Source organism: Trachurus japonicus, chromosome 6 (genome assembly GCF_045865225.1).
Source record: "Trachurus japonicus isolate A0001 chromosome 6, Traja_1.0".
Classification (NCBI taxonomy): Eukaryota; Metazoa; Chordata; class Actinopteri; order Carangiformes; family Carangidae; genus Trachurus; species Trachurus japonicus.
Window position 1 is genome coordinate 6083430 of NC_140912.1, and position 21030 is coordinate 6104459.

General features: G+C 44.5%; 1 protein-coding gene across 1 annotated transcript in view; it reads right to left on the minus strand.

Annotated features, from left to right (window-relative positions):
- Window positions 1–7272: 7272 nt before the first annotated feature.
- map1ab (microtubule-associated protein 1Ab) overlaps window positions 7273–21030 on the minus strand; it is a 100029-nt gene continuing 86271 nt past the window's right edge. Inside the window, exons 9-11 of the mRNA XM_085778485.1 lie at window positions 15328–21015; window positions 13657–13889; window positions 7273–11885 (exon numbers count right to left, since the gene is read on the minus strand). Coding sequence (XP_085634611.1) covers window positions 11730–11885; window positions 13657–13889; window positions 15328–21015 — 6077 coding nt within the window. The 3' untranslated portion in view covers window positions 7273–11729. The remainder of the gene's footprint in view (window positions 11886–13656; window positions 13890–15327; window positions 21016–21030) is intronic.

Below are 21030 nucleotides of genomic sequence, written 5' to 3' on the forward strand. Positions count from 1 at the left end.
TGTCCACCAGAAGCTGCCTTCATCAGCGCTCATTAACTCACTGATTCCATTTCCATGTCTTCCCATATTCCATGTTGTAAACGGTTTTCTTGTCTGTATACATTACAACATCTATGTCACGTCTGCCCGTCCTGGGTGAGGGATCCCTCCTCTGTCTCTCACCCTGAGCTTTCTCATGTTTTTTTTCTTGGGAGTTTTTCCTCAGTGGATCATGTGACGGTCTAAGGGCAGAGGATGAAACCAATGTGTTTGTATTTGTGTGTCATGTGTTACCACCTTGCACTTCCTAGATTACAGTTGAGGAGTTGGTATGAAAATTATTCAGACCCATCTCATTATCTGTGCCTTTCAAACTGGATTCAGGTACACCACTAATTGATATGATGGAACAATGTACAAATACAATGAGAGAATGACGAGCTGTGAGAATGATGTTTGTGATGTGTGAGTTGCATCAAAGCAGCTGAGAGAAACTGGACTAGATGTTGGTGTTGCCTTCAGAACTGTCATGACATCCTATTACCATAACAGGGTCAGGGTTCCTACTCATTCAAAATTTCAAAATCCCATACTTTTTCCAGACCCTAATTTCCAGACTTATCAGTAAAAGAAATTCAAATAAATAATGACATTTGATTAATTAGATGTGTATCATGTAAATAAATTGTGAAATGTATTTTATTTTATTATTATTATTATTTTTTAACATTTCATTATTCTGAATTTGTATGCCATTATGTCACCAAATAATTTCCAGGAGATTGTAGCTAGGTGTAATAGCGCATACAAGATAATTAACCCAAATAACTTAAAATAAGACCCAGGTAAGAATTAAAATGGATATATTTCCATACAATAGTTTCCATTTTCCATATTTTTCCAGACCTGTAAATGTATCAAATCAAATTCCATACTTTTCCATACTTTTCCATACTTGTGTACGAACCGTGCAGGGTACAACAATAAACTGGTTTAAATCCTATCAGGAACATATTCCAGTGGTTCCAGGTCAGTTTTCTTCACAGGTTCATCAGGAGGACGGCTCTGTTCTCATGCTCATTTTAAAAAATCTCATTAGCTGTTGAATCCCAGCTCTACCCCACATTAAAATCCATGAGTTAAAGTCACTTGTTAAAAAAAAAAACCCAGCTGAATATTACACAAAAGAGGAAGCTCAGACACTGATAATTTCCCCCATTTTTTATTCTCTTAATACACAAGAGAGTGAAGCACTGAGAGGGCCTCACACTGTGTCCCCTGGGGGTGAAGTGGACTGCAGTCCTCTGTAGTGGATCTTTCATCCACACTTTACAGCAGCAGCTCGGGTGGTTCGAGGGATGAACAGCAGATAATGGTTAGTCACACAGGCAAATCGTCTTTGGCTAAATGAGTGGCATTATATACAGTAAGTGAACAGGTACCATTCTGACTCATACTCACCTTTGTCCTCCTCAGTTTACAGCAGCAGCTCGGGTGGTAGAAAGGAAACACAGGAAATAATGATTAGTGAGACAGACAAAGAAATACTCAAGTTACTAAACATTTTCACACACAGCAACACAAGTGTCTGTCTATGTCTACATCTTATAGACTGTACTATAGTCACACTCACCTTTACTGTCCATGGTGAACAGCAGCAGCTCAGGAGGCAGAGTGGGAGGAAAATAAATAATGGTTAATAAGACAGACCAGTAAACCGTTATAATGTGTGTTATATTAACATTATAAACAACAACAATGATAACTAATGGTTAGTAAAACTGGAAAACATTGCATTAAGTATGACATAACACATAGTGTCTTCCTGTTTTAAATTTACAGACTCTTCTAGGTCATACTCACTTTTTGTGTCCTCAGTGGACAGCAGCAGCTCAGGAGGCAAAAGAAGAGGAAAAGAAAACTGGTTAGTGAGGCAGACTAGTAATGTTTGAATTACTACATTGAATACAAAATAAAGGCATATAGCTAGTGTGTACATTAGTTCACATTATTGTAATATATATTATATAATACTGCTGATCATATTTTTCAAGGATAGAGGCTCATACTCACTTTCTCTGTCTATGGTTCTCTGTCCATCAGCAGCTCAGGAGACAGAGGAAGAAGGAAAAAAAGGGTCGGTGAGAAAATAATCATAAGAACAGACATACAGAATCTAAAATAAAAAAAATATTACACTTACTTTTTTCGTCGTCTGTCAGCTGGGATCTCCGGGGCTGATCCCAGCTGACTCTGGGCGAGGGGGTGTTGGGGGCTGAGAGGAGGGTAGGGGTGTGTGTGTGTGTGTGTGTATGTGGCTTGCACTACTGTTGATGATGCTCAACCAACCAAATCGTACTGAACCCCGCCAGACGCAAAGGCCAGACCCAAGAAATAAATGGTTGATCGAGCCACCATACCTAAATGTGCAAAATACTACAAAAAACTACAAAATAACCGTTGCGTAATAAAATGTTGGGGGAATACTATACCGTAATGCTCAACCAACCAAATCCCCCTCAGGGTTGTAAAGAGTCACTAGTGGTGCAGGCCGATGTGTGATGAGACCTGCAGCAGAGAGCAGCTGATCTGAGTCGCTGTCCTCTCACGGCCTGGGCCTCCTGGCTGCTGACGCCTGGTCGTCCTCCTCCTGGGGCCTCCTGGAGGAGCGGGGTGGAACACCGAAACGCTGCTGAAGGAGATCAGAAAGGGAAAAACCCGGGGGTGGGGGAGAAAGCAGGAGCAGGAGCAGGAGCAGGAGCAGGAGCAGGAGCAGGAGCAGGAGCAGGAGCAGGAGCAGGAGCAGCAGCAGGAGCAGGAGCAGGAGCAGGAGCAGGAGCAGGAGCAGGAGCAGGAGCAGGAGCAGGAGCAGGAGCAGGAGCAGGAGCAGGAGCAGGAGCAGGAGCAGGAACAGCAAAAGCAGGAGTAGAAAAAGCAGCAGGAGCAAAAGCAAGAGCAGCAAAAGCAGGAGCACGAGCAGAAAAAACAGGAGCAGGAGCAGGAGGAGCACGAGCAGCAAAAGCACGAGCACGAGCAGAAAAAACAGGAGCACGAGTAGAAAAAACAGGAGAAGGAGCAGGAGGAGCACAAGCAGAAAAAACAGGAGAAGGAGCAGAAAAAACAGGAGAAGGAGCAGGAGGAGCACAAGCAGAAAAAACAGGAGAACGAGCAGAAAAAACAGGAGCAGGAGGAGCACGAGCAGCAAAAGCAGGAGCACGAGCAGAAAAAACAGGAGCAGGAGGACGAGCACGAGCAGCAAAAGCAGGAGCACGAGCAGGAGGAGCACGAGTAGCAAAAGCAGGAGCACAAGCAGAAAAAACAGGAGCAGGAGGACGAGCACGAGCAGAAAAAACAGGAGAACGAGCAGAAAAAATAGGAGCAGGAGCAGGAGGACGAGCACGAGCAGCAAAAGCAGGAGCAGGAGGAGCACAAGCAGAAAAAACAGGAGAACGAGCAGAAAAAACAGGAGCAGGAGCAGGAGGACGAGCAATAGCAGCAGCAACAGCAGCAGCAATAGCAGCAGCAACAGCAGCAGAAGGAGCAGCAGGAGCAGGAGCAGGAGCAGGAGCAGGAGCAGGAGCAGGAGCAGGAGCAGGAGCAGGAGCAGGAGCAGGAGCAGGAGCAGGAGCAACAGAACCAGCAGGCTGCAAAGCAGGAATAGTAGCAGCCTGGAGAGCAGGAGCAGGGCTCACAGCAGAGGAAGCAGGACGAAAAGCAACAGGTGCAGCATCGCTGAGGGGAGAATCAGCAGAAGGAGAAACAGAGTCGTCTGCAGAAAAGGGGGAGGTGCTGAAAGAGCAGAAGTCGTCTGCAGGAAAGGAAGAGGAGCAGAGAGAGGAGTCTGCAGAAAAGGGGGGGATGCTGAAAGAGCAGAAGTCGTCTGCAGGAAAGGAGGAGGAGCAGAGAGAGAAGGAGTCGTCTGCAGAAAAGGAAGAGGAGCAGAGAGAGAAGGAGTCGTCTGCAGAAAAGAAGGAGGAGGCAGGGCTGGAGGCGACTGCAGGAATGCAGAAAAGGCAGTCTGCAGGGCAAGCAGGAGGAGCTGTCTGCAAGTATGCAGGAGGAGCAGCAGAGAAAGGAGGAGGAGGAGCAGAATAGAAAGCAGCAGTAGGAGGAGCAGTGGGAGGAGCAGTAGGAGCAGCATTTAAGACAAAGGGGAAAGGTGGAACAGTGTCACCTGGCTGGTGGCCCTCCATGACGGGTGGTGGTGGTGGTGGTGGTGGTGGTGATGCCAACAGCCGGGGTGGAGGACAGGGGAGAAGAACCAGCTGGGGGGAGAAAAGTGAGAAAATGTCACATTCTCCATTAGTAAAAAAGCTATTGATAAAGAGGCTGGAACAGGACATGTAGAGAGGATTGAAGGGAGCTGTAGCAGCACCACAGGCTCATCATGGGAACCTCCAAGAGATGTGTTTGTTATGCAGCTGCACACTTTAGTTTCTATCCCTGATAAATACCTCACATCAGATCAATAGTCTAATTCTGTCAGACAATTACATGGTCTGATAGATATTTTTGATGGACATCTTTATTATATCTGATAGATATAGATATCTGATAGGTATCTTTATTGATAAAAAATAAGATAAGATGTATTCGTCACATACACAATTATATGTGCAGTGAATGCCTGCTTCTAGTAATAATACAATAAAAATACACAATCAAATAAATAAATAATACAATTGAAAGACACAATCAAATCAAATGAATAAATAATACAATACAGTACAGGGATGGGGCATTTACAAAAGGGCTTCTGCTTTATAACCACTTGTGTGCTTTTTACTGGTGTTTCCATGCTGCTACTTTTAGCAGTGTTGAGCACATTACTTTAAAAAAGTAATTAATTTAGTCTATAGTTACTTGTTACTTTCCCCAAAATGTAACAACTGAATTTACTACATTATAAAAGTAACTCACCCGCCATAAGCATAACCCCAACCTCCTGTTTATCTGGAACTAAACAACTCATCCTCAGCACAGGCTGAGTGATAGGATAAGATGATGGACTGAACAAATGTGTAGGCCTACAAAACGGTGTTAGTGATGGGACTAACGGGTGGAACGGCGCATTTTATTGTCATAATTATTATTATTATAATTATTATTTAAGTCTCAGCCTCCGTTTGTTCACAGACAATTACTGTGTCAGGAAATTTCAGCTTCAACAAGCAAACTGAACGGGTCCTGCGGACTGGACCTGCACGTTCTAACTGTCGTTCCATCATCTCCATGGTGACAAAACATGTAGATTTATATTTTTAAGCATTTTTTAAAAAAGGGCCCAGTCGCCATCTCAAATATTAAAGTTTTGACAGCGATTTGTTTTAAAATGTGTAATGTTAAACGAAAATATCAACATGTTTGAGCCAATACTTCATTGTTAACACATTCCACATCTGGCCCGGGAAACAAAGGCATAAATCATCATTTTACACCAAGAAAATGTCAAGGAGGCTATCACCCAAAACTGTTATTTCCCATGAAGCTAAATTCTATCAATGTTTTATGCTAATATCAAATAAAATACATCAATTTACAGCTTTTTATTATTATTATTAATAATAATACCAGAGTTGGGGGGTTGAAGAAGATTAACTGAGTCATTTAGTGGCCTATAAAATGAAAACATGTCTTACCTACAAAGCACTGGGTCCAAAGCAGGTGCTGGTCGGTGGGGGTGAGATACATTACATAAGGCTACATTATGACATTAGAGGTCTTCAACAGGGGGTCCGTGTGACCCCTAGGGTCCGCAGAAGTTCTGCAGGGGGGTCATGAAACCTTTGATTGATTATACAATTTTGTTTGTTTTGTTTTTTGTTTCCACATTTATGCTTAGAATAAAAACCTCAATTTGAATAGCTTGTATGCGTGATTAGCCTGTCATTCTATTGAAAGACAGTCGATATTGGCATTGGTATGTTTATAAATGGCAGTGGCACGACCATGAATAGCCTATATGAACCATAGCTGAGTATTGAATCCAGCTATGGTTCGTATCAGGGTACAGTATGTACGTTTAAACATGGTAGGCTACTAGGCCTAGTTTAATTAAAGGGACAACGTTAACACAATTTTATAAATATTTATTTTTTAAAAAAATGATGCCTCATCTCTCCATCAGTTTGGGGGTCCTCCTTGGCCTGAAAAAACATTGAAGACCTGTGACGATGATACATAGCCTCTGGATTGTTGGACTTAGAAGAGAGAGCACATCCCTCCCATTTAGTTTCTATTGATTTCCTGTAGGAAAATCCTTCTGCTGACTTATAATGATCTTAATGACAAAGCTCCATCCTATCTGAAAGACCTCATCATTCCTTACTGTCCTACCAGAGCACTCCGCTCCCAGACTGCAGGTCTGTTAGTGACTCCCAGTATCTCTAAAAACAGACTGGGAGGTAGAGCCTTCAGTTACCGGGCTCCTTTACTGTGGAACCAGCTCTCTCCATGGGTCAGAGAGGCAGACACTCTAACTACATTTGAGCCTAGACTTAAAACCTTCCTGTATGACAGGGCTTTTAGTTAGGGCTGGTTCAGGTAGCTCTGAACCATTTTATACGCTGCTGTAGGCTTAGACTGCTGGGGGACACATACATGGAGCCCTCTCCTCTCCTCTCCTCTCCTCTCCTCTCCTCTCCTCTCCTCTCCTCTTGCACATTTCTAACTGAACTTGAACTTTGTAGTTTGGCCTTGGTGCCTGCATCGCCTCCTTCCCCTGCTGTTAAACCGACCTGCCCTCCCTGATAATGAACCAGTCTGCCAACCAGTACTCTCATTAATTTGTCCTGCTCTGGTTCCTGTACATGGTCCAGCCTGTCCACCAGAAGCTGCCTTCATCAGCGCTCATTAACTCACTGATTCCATTTCCATGTCTTCCCATATTCCATGTTGTAAACGGTTTTCTTGTCTGTATACATAACAACATCTATGTCACGTCTGTCCGTCCTGGGTGAGGGATCCCTCCTCTGTCTCTCACCCTGAGCTTTCTCATGTTTTTTTTCTTGGGAGTTTTTCCTCAGTGGATGTGAGGATGTTGTCATGATGCTGTGTAAAGACCTTTGAGACAAACTGTTTGTAAAAAAGGGCTATGTGACTCCTACTCAATCACTATCAGTCACTTCATACTGTAGCGGTGCTCTGGACCAGGGGCCTCTTGACCTGTTGGGCCCCTATAGACTCTTTAGTTTTCTTTAGTCATGTGGTTCCTGTTAATGTAACATTGTAATCATTTTTAATCATTCACAATTGTAATGATGTAATTCATGTGAAAAGTAAAGCCAGAACACATTTAGATTTAAATGTACTTTAATTGATGATCACCAGGCTGTTTCCCTTTTACAATGAATCTGCAGTAATTCTAGTTTAACCAGTTAGATTTAAAGAGACAGATATTTAATATTGCGCTGAGGAAGAAAAACAGAACTAAGATTAATACAATGCAAAAAACAAAACAAAAAAAGAACAAAAAACAAAAATAGAGAGAGAGAATCAAACAGAACTACCAATACAGCGTCTTCTTAACAACATGTTAATAGGGCAAACAATAAAAGCACAGCCCAGTATTATATTACTGTAGGTCTTTTCAGTACCAGTTAAGACAATTAGCTTTTTTCAAATATACCTCTTTAAAATAGCATTGTATTTTTTATTATTATTTCCATGTTAAACAATTACATTCAGGATTATAACTAAATAAATCACATGCAGAAAGATTAGATGGACAGATGACACCATATTGTGATGAAATGATGATTTGTTTTAATGCAGATATGGTGATGAAATTAAATTGAAAGATGCACTTTTTTCATTCTGTATCTTGTCAACGATTTGTGTATTTGTCTTGGTTTGAGGAATAGTTAGCAGTTTTGATCATACTGTTACTAAAATGCGCAAATATCACAAGAAGGATAAGTTTATATCTTTCGGATTTGTTGTTTCCAGAGCAATATGTACACTCCTGTGCACAGCACACAGGCGTACGCGGAGCAGTAGTCTAATCTTGTTGATGGTTTTCGAGTCTGCATGTGTTTCAAGTCATATTCAGGAAAAGGAAAAAGTTGCAGCTGCAGTTATTACTACTGATGTGTTATATTCAATATGTTTCTTATTGGATCTTGGTTCAAAAATCAAACTTTTCTCCTCTTTCAGAACAGAACTAGAATCGAAATGACAATTTGCCAGAACAGAAAGCGATATCTGTCTGCGTTCTTAGCTCTCTTCCTTGGAATTCATTTCTGTCTAAGCTGATGTGATTTTCTGTAGTTTTTTTTTTGTTTAGTTTTTATGTATTTTTTTCGTCTATTGTTTTGATCCAGCAGCATTCATGTGGTAGTACCAACTCTACATTCAGAAAAATAGATCTCCTGTATAGTGCATTCGGCTTCTGTAAAGTCATACAGTTCAGTATTGAGTGATTCACAGCGTTCTGCTAATGCCTTGATCATCTATCAAGGTCAGGTATTTGGAATCTGCCAACTTAAAAACATTATTCAAAGACAGTACAACACATCAGACCATCCTCAGAATCCATACGTTTAAAAAGAGTCTTCCTGCTTTGGACACATGTTCTCACAAATGTGTAGGTGTGAAGTGAAACAGGGAGTCGTTTTGAATGTTCACGTCGTGCCCTTCAGTTAATCAACTTCTCCTCCAGATAAGGGCCTGTGTATATATGTGTGTGTGTGTGTGTGTGTGTGTGTGTGTGGGTGTGTGCTTGTGCGTACCCAGCTTTTTAATAATACAACCTACATCAAACTTCGATTCTCCCAAGTGGAAAAAAAAAAGAAGCCGCCTGCCTCTGAAGCATCAGAAGAAATGAGATGCATACTGAGGCTTACACAGTGCATAATGGACACAAGTTATGCTTAAGAAGAAAAAAAAAAATTAAAACCCTCAGTGGCAACCCTGTAAATCAGCCATCTTTGATTTGAAAGTTGAAAGGCAGGCCAGGCAGAGCAAACATCATGGAGGCTAGGCTTTGGAAGATGAGGTATAAAGTAGTGCTAGTGCTAAGAGTTGAGCAAAGTGAAGAAAATGGCACTGGTCCCAGGCTAGCAGAAGGTGACAAGAGGCTCTAGCTCTCTAAAGAAAGCTCTTCCATGTTTTGAATCAGATTGAGGTAAAGAACTGGGCGAAGTTGAACTGTGCGAGCAGAGGACTCTCTCTGCTTTTCGTTGGCAAGATTCTGACAATCATCTCATCAATGGCTCAAACAAAGTCCTTTTTCGGAAATCCAAGCCTGCCCTGCTTCACCCGGCCTGGCCCGACCCCCCGGCTTCAAATGTGTCTTCAGACAAAACCAAAACAACCCAAAGAAAAAAACACAACAATCTACGTTGGCAGAAATCTACAATGAACAAAAAAGAAATGAGAAAATGAATTGCAAATGTAAATCTGTTACTCTAAAGATTCAGATATAAGATGAGGAAAAAAAAAACTTGGCCTTGTGTAAATTCAAGGTGAGCACACCGATGAGCCTCTCCCGCCTCTGGCTGTGAACAAACAGAAAGACCTTTCACTCTGCACCCACAGAAAAAACTCACTCGCTACATAACTGACATGCTGCGTTACAAAAACAGCTATTGAGGATGTTTCGTATACTCGCGCAAAACTACAGTACCTCTAAAACATTCCTACGTTATATCTGGGTCCAGTACAATCATCACCATCATCATCAACATTCATGCTCATTCTGTAAATATTACTCTTGGGATTAATATTAGATCAAGATCATCGCCTCATTATTACAATGTCCTCCTTCGGTCTGGATGAACACCTTGTATATGGTTTTATTCTACAGAGAAAAGCTGTTGACTGCTGCTACACTAACTCTCTGTGTCTCAACTGCAAACAAACACACAAACATCCACCTCAACTCTGCTCTCCCACCTCAGAAAAGTGCGTTCCTATTTGGTGCAATTCCTCGCTTATAGACATTCATCTTGGTTTGAAAGTTTTCCATAGTGGCTTTTTTTCAGGATGTGGCATTAATGCTTAATTCGATTAGACAGGTCCAAAGTTATTTTCCAAAGTGGCGAGTGTCCTATTTTGTGAGTATCCGGGGTGTGGCTACACTTTGTGGGTGTATACTGTACTGTATGAACTGATCGGTCCTCTGTTTCATAGTGGTGTACTTGATTGACCCTGGTTTCTGGCTCTGCTTCAAAATGTCCCTAAAATGTCCACCTCTCTCCAAAACCACAAGCTAAAGGCACATGAAAGAAGCCTCCTGTAACACACTTCATATATATATATATTTTTCTCCTGAAAAATAAGCCAAACACTACATATAAATATTGCAGTTCCAACCGGCGTGTTGTTCCCTCTGAAGGGGGCACCAACAGACGAGCTTCCTTTGCTACATTGGTCACAGGTCACTGCTTGTTTGTTCCATCGCGTCATGGTGTTAACAGAGACAGTAAAGATGTAGCTGAACAGGAGGAAATGACGGAAATATTAATTAGACCTTCTCAAACGCTGCATTCACGTCAGGATCAGAATTTGCTGCATCATCACAAAATATATCATTTATTTAACATAACCTCTGTATTGATATAGAAACATTTACCCTATATGTATACTGGAGTACATACAACCAACAAAGACCATGAGAGAGACTTAAAGAAGAACCATTACATCCAGCAGATATGATTATGATTAGTGTGGAAACATCATCCCTTTGCCTGGCGCCTATTGAATTCACTTGAGCATAGACAGCCAAACAGTGTAGTCACCTGTATCTACACTACGCTGCATTCCACACTTGAAGGCTGGCTAAATTAAGGATTAACCCTATGCAGTTCTCTCCGAAAGAGTCCGAGCTAAAACACAAGCATCATGCACCAGCTAAGCTGTGAAAGCTGAGAAGAAAAATTTTCAAAGTGTGGCAACTTCAGGCACCTCCTAAAACTTCACCACAAATGACAAGAAGGAACATTGCTTTCCTTTTTTTTTCTTTTTTTCCGTATTTTTTTTTTTTTTAACATAACATCGATTTATGTCGTTATTGAGTTAATCCAAACACTGATGGTGTGTGAGCAGGATGAGCTTTTGTCGTGCACACTCATGGAGAAGAAAGCTTCAAATGAAGAAACTGAAAAGAATCCTACTCCTCTACAAACACTGTGCATACAGGAGAAAGAAACGATAAAGTCGTTTCTGGAGATAATGTAGGACGTGTTTTTGGAATAGTTGATAAGAATTCCTGTTTTGGCACTTGTTTTGGCCGTTTGTACGATTTGCCTCCTGACGTTATTTCACTTCTGAATGAATTGTGATTTGAGCCACAAGAGAACTACATACATTCATCTATAGTTGAACTGTGGCACTACAGTATGTATCTTCGGACAAGGATGTCCACTGTCCAAAAGACATGAGGCAAGGACAACTTTCAGTCTGGATTATGTTATTGAAGATTTGAGTTATTACCATATCTGTTGGTGTGTTAGTGTAGACATTTAACACACAGGAGGAAACAAACATAAAGTACCATTGAACTCATGATGACCCCGTCGTCACAGAAAGCATGAACCCAGAGGTGGGACTTTGACCTCGGCTAACAGAATCTAGTGTGATGAGGGCTGCAGCAAATGTGATTGAGACCGGTACCATGAGAGAGCGAGAAGCCTTGGGAGAAGCAGAGAGTGCTGTTTGCTCCTGCTCTGTCCGTGTTGTGAGCAGATGACAGGGGGCGGGGCGGGGGGGGCAGGAGGGGGGGTGGGGGGGCACAGCAGGGCTCGTGAAGCTCAGAACTCGATCTTGCAGGCAGGAAAGGATTCATCCTGCATGACTACGGTGCTGCTGGAGGCCAGGACCATGATGTTCAGGTCCTGCTGCCTCTCGTGGGTCTGCTGGTACCACTCCCGGGTCACCTCCGTGTCGTGGGTCGGGATCAGAGTCACCTGATGGGGGGGACACAAAGAACATGCAGATTCTCATTGTCTCTCCTTCACTCAGTCTGTCATCACAGACATTGTCTAAATGTACGGGATATGCAGAAACTCACTCAAATATAGATTTCTGCATCTTGGCAGAAATATTTTACAGAGTTTTGGGAGCAGCAACAGAGTAAGATTACAATGGGTTTCAGATTTCAGGATCGTGTAGACCAGTCATTCCCATTGCCATTTTTGGCTTTTAATTGTATGTTTAATGTTTCCAATTTTCACTATTTTGGGTTTTATTTTAATTATTTTAAATTGATTGTTTTATGTTTTTTTCCCCTTTTCCAATTGTTACTGTTAAATGTTTCTTTTTATGTAAAGCACATTGAATTGCCCCTTAGTATAAAATGTGCTAAATAAATAAAGCTGCCTTGCCTTGCCTATAACAAAACTATCTAATTATAGTCTTTGTGATACAGGTATGTATCATATAGACAGTGTACCCACCTAAAAAGCAGTATACCCACTGCAACAAATTAGACTACACCACTGCCAAAATCATATTCAAAACAGTATGATTTTTGTGAAAAAAAAACAAAAAAACATTGTAAATAATGAATAATGGTTTAAACGTTAAAACTTAATTACTTTTAAATGATTTAAAAAATGTTTAAATATAATATTTTCATTGCTTTGTTTTGTTTCTCACATCATTTTAATAAAAACACATCATTTGGCCCCTGTATTGTTTATGGGATCAGAGTTGGGCTGCAGACAGATTTTTAAGATTTTCAAGTGGGGCCTGAGCTGGAAAAGGCTGGGAACCACTGGTGGAGACAGCTGAAGTGCAGAGGTATCTGCATGATGGTCTGTCCCCTGCAGTTACCATGGAGAAGCAGCAGGTTTAGTTGTTCAGTCAGGTGGTATAGCAGTATGGTCATAATGCTCCTCCTCCTCCAGACAGCAGCATGTAGACCACACATGACTTCCTCTGTTAACCGAGCAGCCGTCTACACACTGTGACTCCTGTCTGGCTGCAGTTTCCCTCCTCCTCCCTCTCCCAAGTCAACAAAGCAATTTCCCCTCCGTTACTTGCTGCTGATGAGATGTGTCAGTGTTTCATTGAACCCCAGATGGTGTCTATAGCGGAGGTTCCCAATCTTATTATCACCAGTTGACAATTTTGCCGCGGCCCACATCCTCCTGTTTACATTACACATATTCTAATATAAACATGGTTGTGGACGGTCACATGGTTTTTCCCTTACGTTTTTAATTCAATTGTTAGGCTGCGTACAACTCACCATAATATAATAATAATATATGATCAGTCATCTGGGGCTGGTGGGCCAGTCCACTCTGTCACCTCGTTTTGCTGCTGTCGCTGCAGAAAACTCAGCTTCACAAAGATGCAGTGTGTTTGTAATGGGAGCAGGTTTTCAGTGCCTGGCGATGTGTGTTTTTTACTCTTTTATGCTTGTGGACCTGCCTGTCAGTTGTGCAGCGCTGGGAAGATGCATAGATGAAGTGACAAAATTTCCAAAATAAAACGACCTGAAGTGTTAATTAAACAAAACAAACAATTTTATAGTTTTTTCATTCCCTCTCTCTCCGGTACCAAATGATCCACGGCCCCGGAGGTTGGGAACCACGGGTCTATAATTATTCTTAATTTATAAAGATGTAGTGTCACCAAGTGTCCTCTACATTAGTTGATAAATGCACCTACATATGATGGACATGCGTGTGTGTAGAGGGAGATACACGGAGGCTGAGACGACACAGTTACCTGTAAGTTGGAGCCCCACTGAGCTTTTCCTTCCAGCAGGGCGTCCAGAACTCCGCGGCTGGGCTCTCCGCTGCCCGGGTCGTTCCCGCTCACCACGTAGTATGAGGCTCGTACTCTCTTGAAGAATTCCTGGTCCACGTTCTTGGCGCTGCAGTGGTTGGGCACGTAGGCCAGGTCGACGTAGACAGGCGGTCCAGGAGGGACGGCTGAACTGGTTTTCTGTGTGTTGTTACCTGGAGAGGAACGAGGACATAACACGGCATCAGAGGCAGCTTTCTCTTCTACTGAACTCATCACATTCTATTCACTGATGTATTTATTTATTTACAACAATTATTCTTAAGACAAATGCACCACAATGTTTCACTGAACTTTTATAGAATTACTTTTAAGCTGCAGATCCATCATCCTTATGTTCTTTATTACTGCATGGTACTGTATACCAGTGGCTGCACAGTTTATAATGAATACAATAGGGGCGGTGTTTAGCTCAGTTGGTAGAGCACCCGCCCCATGTCACACTCTCAACTGTCCTATCGAATAAAGGCATGAAAAGCCAAAAAATATATATATATATATAATGAATACAATCTTTTTGCATGTTGCTGTTCAATATGCCACCAGCAACTCTCCATAATACTCACATTTAAACCAAACAGCACAGTTAAGTTCACAAAATTATTATGTGAATAAGTCATCAATCAAATCGGAGTAAATCTGATCTAAAGCTTTTTTTCAAAAGGGATAGTTCAACATTTTGGCAAATTTGCCTATTGCCATAATCCCTATACAGTAGTTTTAGGAGTAGGTTCATTACCTTTAATTGTCGGTGCAAGCTGTTTTTAGATCGGCAGGGAAGAGACGCTAGCTGCACAGCATTTCTACGTTTTCCTCATCAAACCAAATACACAAATACACAATCCAACAACTCCAAAACACTCTCATGCACAAGTTGTTACCTGCACATTTGCCATAATTATGTAACATTACGACACATGAAGCAAATACTTGGAACTCCTTGCGCTTTTGAAATCACTCCGCCCAGCAGCCGTGTTTGGAACGTAGTTCCGGCTACGGATTTGCCTCGAAAACAACTCTGTCTCGTAACGTTCAGTTATTATCTCATAGCGTGGTGAATGTGCAGGTCACAACTTGTCCATGAGAGTGTTTTGGAGTTGTTGGATTGTGTATTTGATGAGTTTGATGAGGGAAAGCCGGAAATACCATATGCCTTTAGCGTTAAATGAGCAGTTCACATCTCTGCCCCGCTGATCGAAAACAGCTTGCACTGACAATTAAAGGTACAATTAAACCTACTCCTAAGACTATAGAGATTGGCAATCGGCAATTTTTGTGATATATCCCTTTAATGCTTACGGTGGAAATTCACTTTTCTCTTTCAACCTCTGAAAATGAAAACGTTTTTTTTTTAAATTTCAAATCCAACAGGCTGGACATTTGATACCTTACCATGCCTTGTCTGAATGTTTGTTTTTTTAATTTTTGGAGAAATGTTGGTACATTATGACAGTTAATAGACATAAACAACCACAACACACCAGAATATGCAGGGCACAAAGTCGGTCTACTCTGCTGTGTGCAGCACTTTGCCTATAGGAATTATTTTGAATGTGTGCTGATGTTGTGTTGTGTTTGCAGGTCGTCACCCACCTGAACTGCTCTTCACACCGTTGACCAAGCCTTTCCCTGGGTTGAGGATCTCGCTCCTGGAGCCTTGAGTCTCGGCCATCTTGATGAGCCGGGAGCTTCTGTCCGTGTCCTTCCTCCTGAGGGAGGCTGATCGCGGCGAGGCCGAGTCCTTGGTCTGCTTCGACGGAGTGGAGGACCTCTTCCTGGCCTCTCCCTTACGAGCGGGGGAGGCAGATTTGGGTTTGCCCTTCCTGAGGCCCTTGGTGGACTTGTGCTCCTTTTTGAGAAGTTTCTCTGTGCTGCTGTGGTCGTTGAGATGAGCCTCTGGATCCACCATGCACACATCTGGGTGGGGCGGATGAGGATGCGGGTCCTTCATGGGAGCGGGGAGGGGGTCGTGGGTCCTCTGAGTGGATCTAGGTGACGGAGGATGATGGGCCCCCACGGCTCCTGATGCAGATTTGTCCACCGGCAGATGTTCCGCGTCTTCGTCCGAGTCCAGATTTCCCTCGGCGGTGATGGACGGACACTCCTCCGTCTCCGGGGGGACGTCCGAGTCCGACTGCGACGGCAGCGACTCGCTCACCGACGTCGGCGGCGTTTCCTCGCCGGCTAACGTCACGGCCAGCCCGGACGACGTGGCCCCGGGCGGCAGGTGCGCCACCTGCCCGGCGTCTCCGTGGTAACTCGTGGCGTGGGGGTGGTGCCTCTGCTTGTGCGACCTCCTTTTCACCGAGTGCTGCTCCCGATCGTCCTCGTCGCCGTCCTGGCAGTCGTCGCTGCGGCCGCCGCCGTCCTCGCCCTCGTCGCTGGAGAGCTGATGAGGACTGGGGTTGATGAAGGACGGGGACAGTTCTCCTTTGCGGTGTTTATATTCACAGGAGGAGTAGCCGGGGGGGGAGGCGGAGGAGGAGGTGGCCCCCGTGTTCAGGTCCGAGGGACGCTCCGCCCTGAACAACTCCTTGGCAGGGGACAGGGACACGCCGTGGACGCTGGTCATCCACTCCATGGCTTCCATCGCCTCCTCTTCCTCATCGTCGTCGTCGTCGTCGCCGTAACCCGGAGGGGGGGCACTTGGGCAGTCGTCAGGCCTCTGCAGCAGCTCCCAGTCGGATATACTGCTCCTCCTTCTAACTTCTAATCTCTCTGGTGGTTTGTCCAACAGGCTTTTCTCCACCACTGCCTCTCTCGCTTTGGCTTCTTCTGCTTTTTCACTCATCTTTGGAGCGGCCGTAGCTTTCTCCTTCTCTGTGCTGTCTTTACATATCCTCTCCTCTGGTTTCTTTTCTTCTGTTTTCTGCTTGACTTCAGGATCTTTTTTGGCCACCTCCGTCTTTTCATCTTTTTTGTCTTTTTCTGCCACCTTTGCTTCTTCCTTCAAATGCGTGATAGCTCCACTCGTCTTTTCCTCTTTTGCCTCTGATGGTTTCTCCTTCTTCTCTTCTGGTTTGGACACATCTGTTATGGCACATGAGGTTTTGCTAGCTCCACTGTCACTCAGTGGAGTACATGAGGCTGTCTGTTGAGTTGTTTGCGACACCACGTCGGGTTTAGACACAACAGCGGTGGAGGTGACGGTGATGGTCTTCGTCTCTGTGGCGCGAGCGGAACTCTCTACCACGCACGACTCGGCCGTTGAGGAAAACGTCTCTTTTTGCTCAGTCACTGGGGTTTTTTGACATTCAATACGACATGGTAGGGTGCTGTCCTCCATTTCAAGTGTAACAGGCTCCTCGTCGTCTGCTGACACGTCAGAGGAGTCAGCCCTTTGGAGAGGAGAGACATCAAAGTGAGCCTCTGATGTGGATGAGCTCTCTGGCACCTTCACTGGTTCAGTTTGTTGTGGAGATGGTGCTGTAGTGGATGTTGTAATCTTTGTTTCTAGCATATAAAAACTATCGGTGCTTGACTTTGTGTCCGCTTCAGGCTTTGCAGAGCCGCTCAGATCCTCAGTCTGTTTGGCAGTGGTAGGCAGGGCTGAAGACGACGGCTTGGTCTCCTCAAACTGACTGGGTAAAGACACTTTAGCTGCAGGTTTTGTCGTCACCTCCATGTACTCGTCCCTCTGAAATCCTCCAAAGCAGGAGGAGCTGGTGGAGGCTTTCATGAAGGATGACTCCTCTTTGACTAGAGGGACGTCAGAGCTTGATAACGTTGTGAAGGATTCAACTTTGTCTCCAATGTGTTGGCTTAAAGGGGCTGGAGCTGAGGCTGAGGATGAGTAACTGTACGACGTGGACGAGAATGTTGACGAAGAGTATGTCAAGGTGGTGTATGTGCAAGCTGAGGTAGTTTCCTCATGTATTGCAGAGTGACTTTGCTCTTGGATGTCTCCCTGGCTGAAATAAGCATCATCGCTTGGCTTGGGTGGTTGGGAGGCATCAGAGAGCACAGGTGTTTCTTTCTTATCCTCCTTCAATTCTTCTCGACTTTCCTCGCTGCAGAAATGCTCTGAATAATCTCCAGACCTGCCCTGTCCGATGTCAGCGTAGCTGCCTGTTAGCAGAGCTGAGCAGACAGGTGGCAAAGAGCCGTCTTTGGAGCTGCTGGTTGATGTGGGTTGACAAGTATCTTTTGTCAAAAAGCTTGGAGACAGAGACCTTTTGTCTTCGTCTACTTTTTTTGACCCTTGTACGTCAGAGGAGGTTGTTTCCTCTGTGGATGACGACCTTCTCTCTGTGGTTGTTTCAGGTGACAAATGACTCTTGTCTGTCTTGGTTTCGTCCATTTTTGCAGCACCTGGGTCTGGTGATGGAGTCGTTTTGCCAACATCTTCACTCTTTGTCTCAGGAAGTTTGGCTGCTGCTGTTTTATCAGTTGTATCCTCTTCCTTGAGCGGAGTGGGAGATGGAGGCGGTTTACTGAGGTCCTGCTGGTCTGTCTCTGTGTCTTTAGAGGCTGAGGCGTCATCAGCTGTTGGTTTACACACAGTTTCCACTTGGAGGACACTTGATTCAGGCGACGGAGATTTCTTATTGGAGTCCTCGACCTCTGGCGGTTCAGCGCTGTCATCAGGACTACATCTGCACATTTCTTTTTCAGACTGCTCTCTAGCACCCTTTTCCACGTCTACATCGCTCAACTCCTCCTCTTCTTCTTCTTCCTCATCCTCATCTTCGTCTTCATCGTCATCGACATTGAAATCCTCCCCTTCTACAAGTAGCCTTTTATCAATCATCTCTTTTCCTTCGGGGAAATCTAACATGGATTTACAAGTAGCAGAGCTGCTTATTTGACTGTTATCAGAGGCAAGAACATTATCGTCCCGTCCGTGTCCTGAAACGGTGCTGGCTGGGGCGGTCCTCGAATCGGCTGATGCTTCGTCTCTCTCTGAAGGTGATGTCTGGTGAGGTAAAATGTCTTTTTCAGCAGGTGAGTGCCGGCCGGATGGGGAGCCCTCTTGATCCGAGGACTCAGTCTTGTCTTTCAGGGACTCCGCAGATTTTTCCTTCTCTTTTTCCGATGTTTTCTTCTCCGTCAGTTCTCCAAAGGCCGCGGGGGCGGCTGAAGCCTGGGTACCGGGATCTGATTGGCTCCACGAGGGAGAGGGTGTTTCTTGTCTTAATGATGCGCCTGCTGATTGAACAGCAGCGCCGGAAGGAACTTTCTGACTTTCGGCGGTCGCCCCCGGTTGAAGAGCTGCTGCTGCTGCGGCACCTTCCTTACCCTCCTCTTTCTCTTTCTCAGATTTCTCAGGTTTGTCCTCTTTGGGAGTGAAAGAATAAGACTCAGCAGCTTGGGACATTTTGTTGTCTTGCATGTCTATGGGTGAAAAGCTCTTGTCAACATAAGGTGTATCAGGTCTTTCTTCCCTTTCACTCTCCTCCTCTTGGCCTTTCTCTCTGTCTTCATATCTAGGGGAGGCACTTGGACTGTGGTGGCTGCTTCTCTCACTCTCTGTGAGCGATACCGGGCTGTAGTCGACTCTGCTGAAGGACAGAGGCTCTTCTTTGTAATGATCATCGAGGAGGAACATGGCCCCTCCAACCTCAGACTGGCTTGTTCTTCTGTTGTCATCAATACCGATATCAGAGGTGTGATCAAAACCTAAAGAAACCTCACTCTCTTCTCTGGAGTCTGAGTCATGATCTTTAGGGATGGGCTTTTCATACGGGTCATATTTGGATGCACCAAAGGTTTGCTTCTCATCTTGTAAGCTTCCACTCATTTCCTCCTTCTCTGAGGTCAATACTTTGCTCTCCATTTCTTTAGCGTCTGCTTTTGCAGCATCCACATGTCCGCCGTCTTCAGAGTCTTTGTCCAACATGAAATATGAACACGGCTGTGAAAACCCTGGAGAAGCTACCTCTCGTTCTCCTTCCATCTCCCTCTCCGCCTCCTTCCCTGCTTTCTCATCTGGCTTGGTCTTCTCTGCGGTGGTGGTGACTCCTGAGCTTGTCTGACACAGCATGAGTTTATCTTGTTGTGGTGTTTCCTCCACACTGGACTGGCTTTCAGTGCTGGAAAGCGTACAGCTCCTGGGTTGACTATCTGTGCTCGATACCGTTGACAACGCAGGTTTTTTCTCGGTGGACTCTGACACTGGTTCTACTTTAGCAGCTGCCACATCAGAAGCTGCCTCTTGTTTTGGACCAGCGGCCTCTTCCTTTGATGGGACAACGTCGACAGCGCTGGACTCTGGCCTGGCTAAAGGTGCAGGTGTTTCTGTTTTCACAACATCTGTGTCTATCTTGGGTGAAAGCCTACACTGCTCCCTGCCGGGCTCTCTGACGTCCTCGTCGATGGAGGGCTCCTGCATGGTGAGCGTAGGGATGATCACTGTGGGCTGCTGCTCTGCTGTTGGAGGTTTTGTTTGGTCACTCGTCCGTGCGGTTTCAGATGAAGGCAGACCTCCAGGCGAGACGTCATGATCTGGTTTTCTTGGCTCCACAGATAAAGGCCTTGAGCCTGCTCCTCCCATGCAGATGTCCTCCTCCTCTTCATCTTCTCTGTCTTCATCAGAGGACTGAACCGCAAACGCAGGCTTGAAATCCGACTTGGTTGCCACGGTTTCTCCTGCCGTGGTCTGCGGCGCCGGCTGTTTGATGGTTTTGTCCTGGTCTTTCTCCTGTAACTCCTCTCTCTCCCATTTCTCCTCTTTGGTGTGGTCTGTATCAGAGGAGTCACACTTTTCTTTCTCTGTGATCTCATCTGTCTTTTTCTCACAGACACTCTTTTCTTGAATCGTCTTTTCATCTTCTGCTGGTTTGATTTTTTCATCTTTGACGTGTTCTGTCTCATAGCTGTATTCTTTTTCTTGTTCTTTCTCCATTTTCTGTTCTTTGCTCAGTTCAGCGACATGTGTGTCATCTTTTTCTTTCTCTGTCTTCTCCTCTGGACTAACAATGACCTTCGCTTCTTTATCGAGTTCTTTTTTCTCCTCCTGGATGTCACGGGGAGACACAGAAATGTCTTCTTTTGCTGGTTGTGGGTCTTCACTCACTTGTGTTACAGATGGCTGCATTTTACCTGGTGCAGCACCAGAAGTGTCTTTTTCTGTCTGCGCTCCAGGAATTTCAGCAGTTTCTTTGTGTTTATGCTCATCGGTATCACAGATATCAATTTCATGCTTCTCCTTCTCCGCGGTCTGAGCCATAGGAAGATTTAGGTCTTTTTCATCGTCTTTTTTGGGTTCAGACTCAAATGAATAATGATGTTTCCCTCTATCTTCATCTGTGGTGGTCAGTGTTGGAGTGTCCACATCCTTCTCTGTCTCCTGCTTGG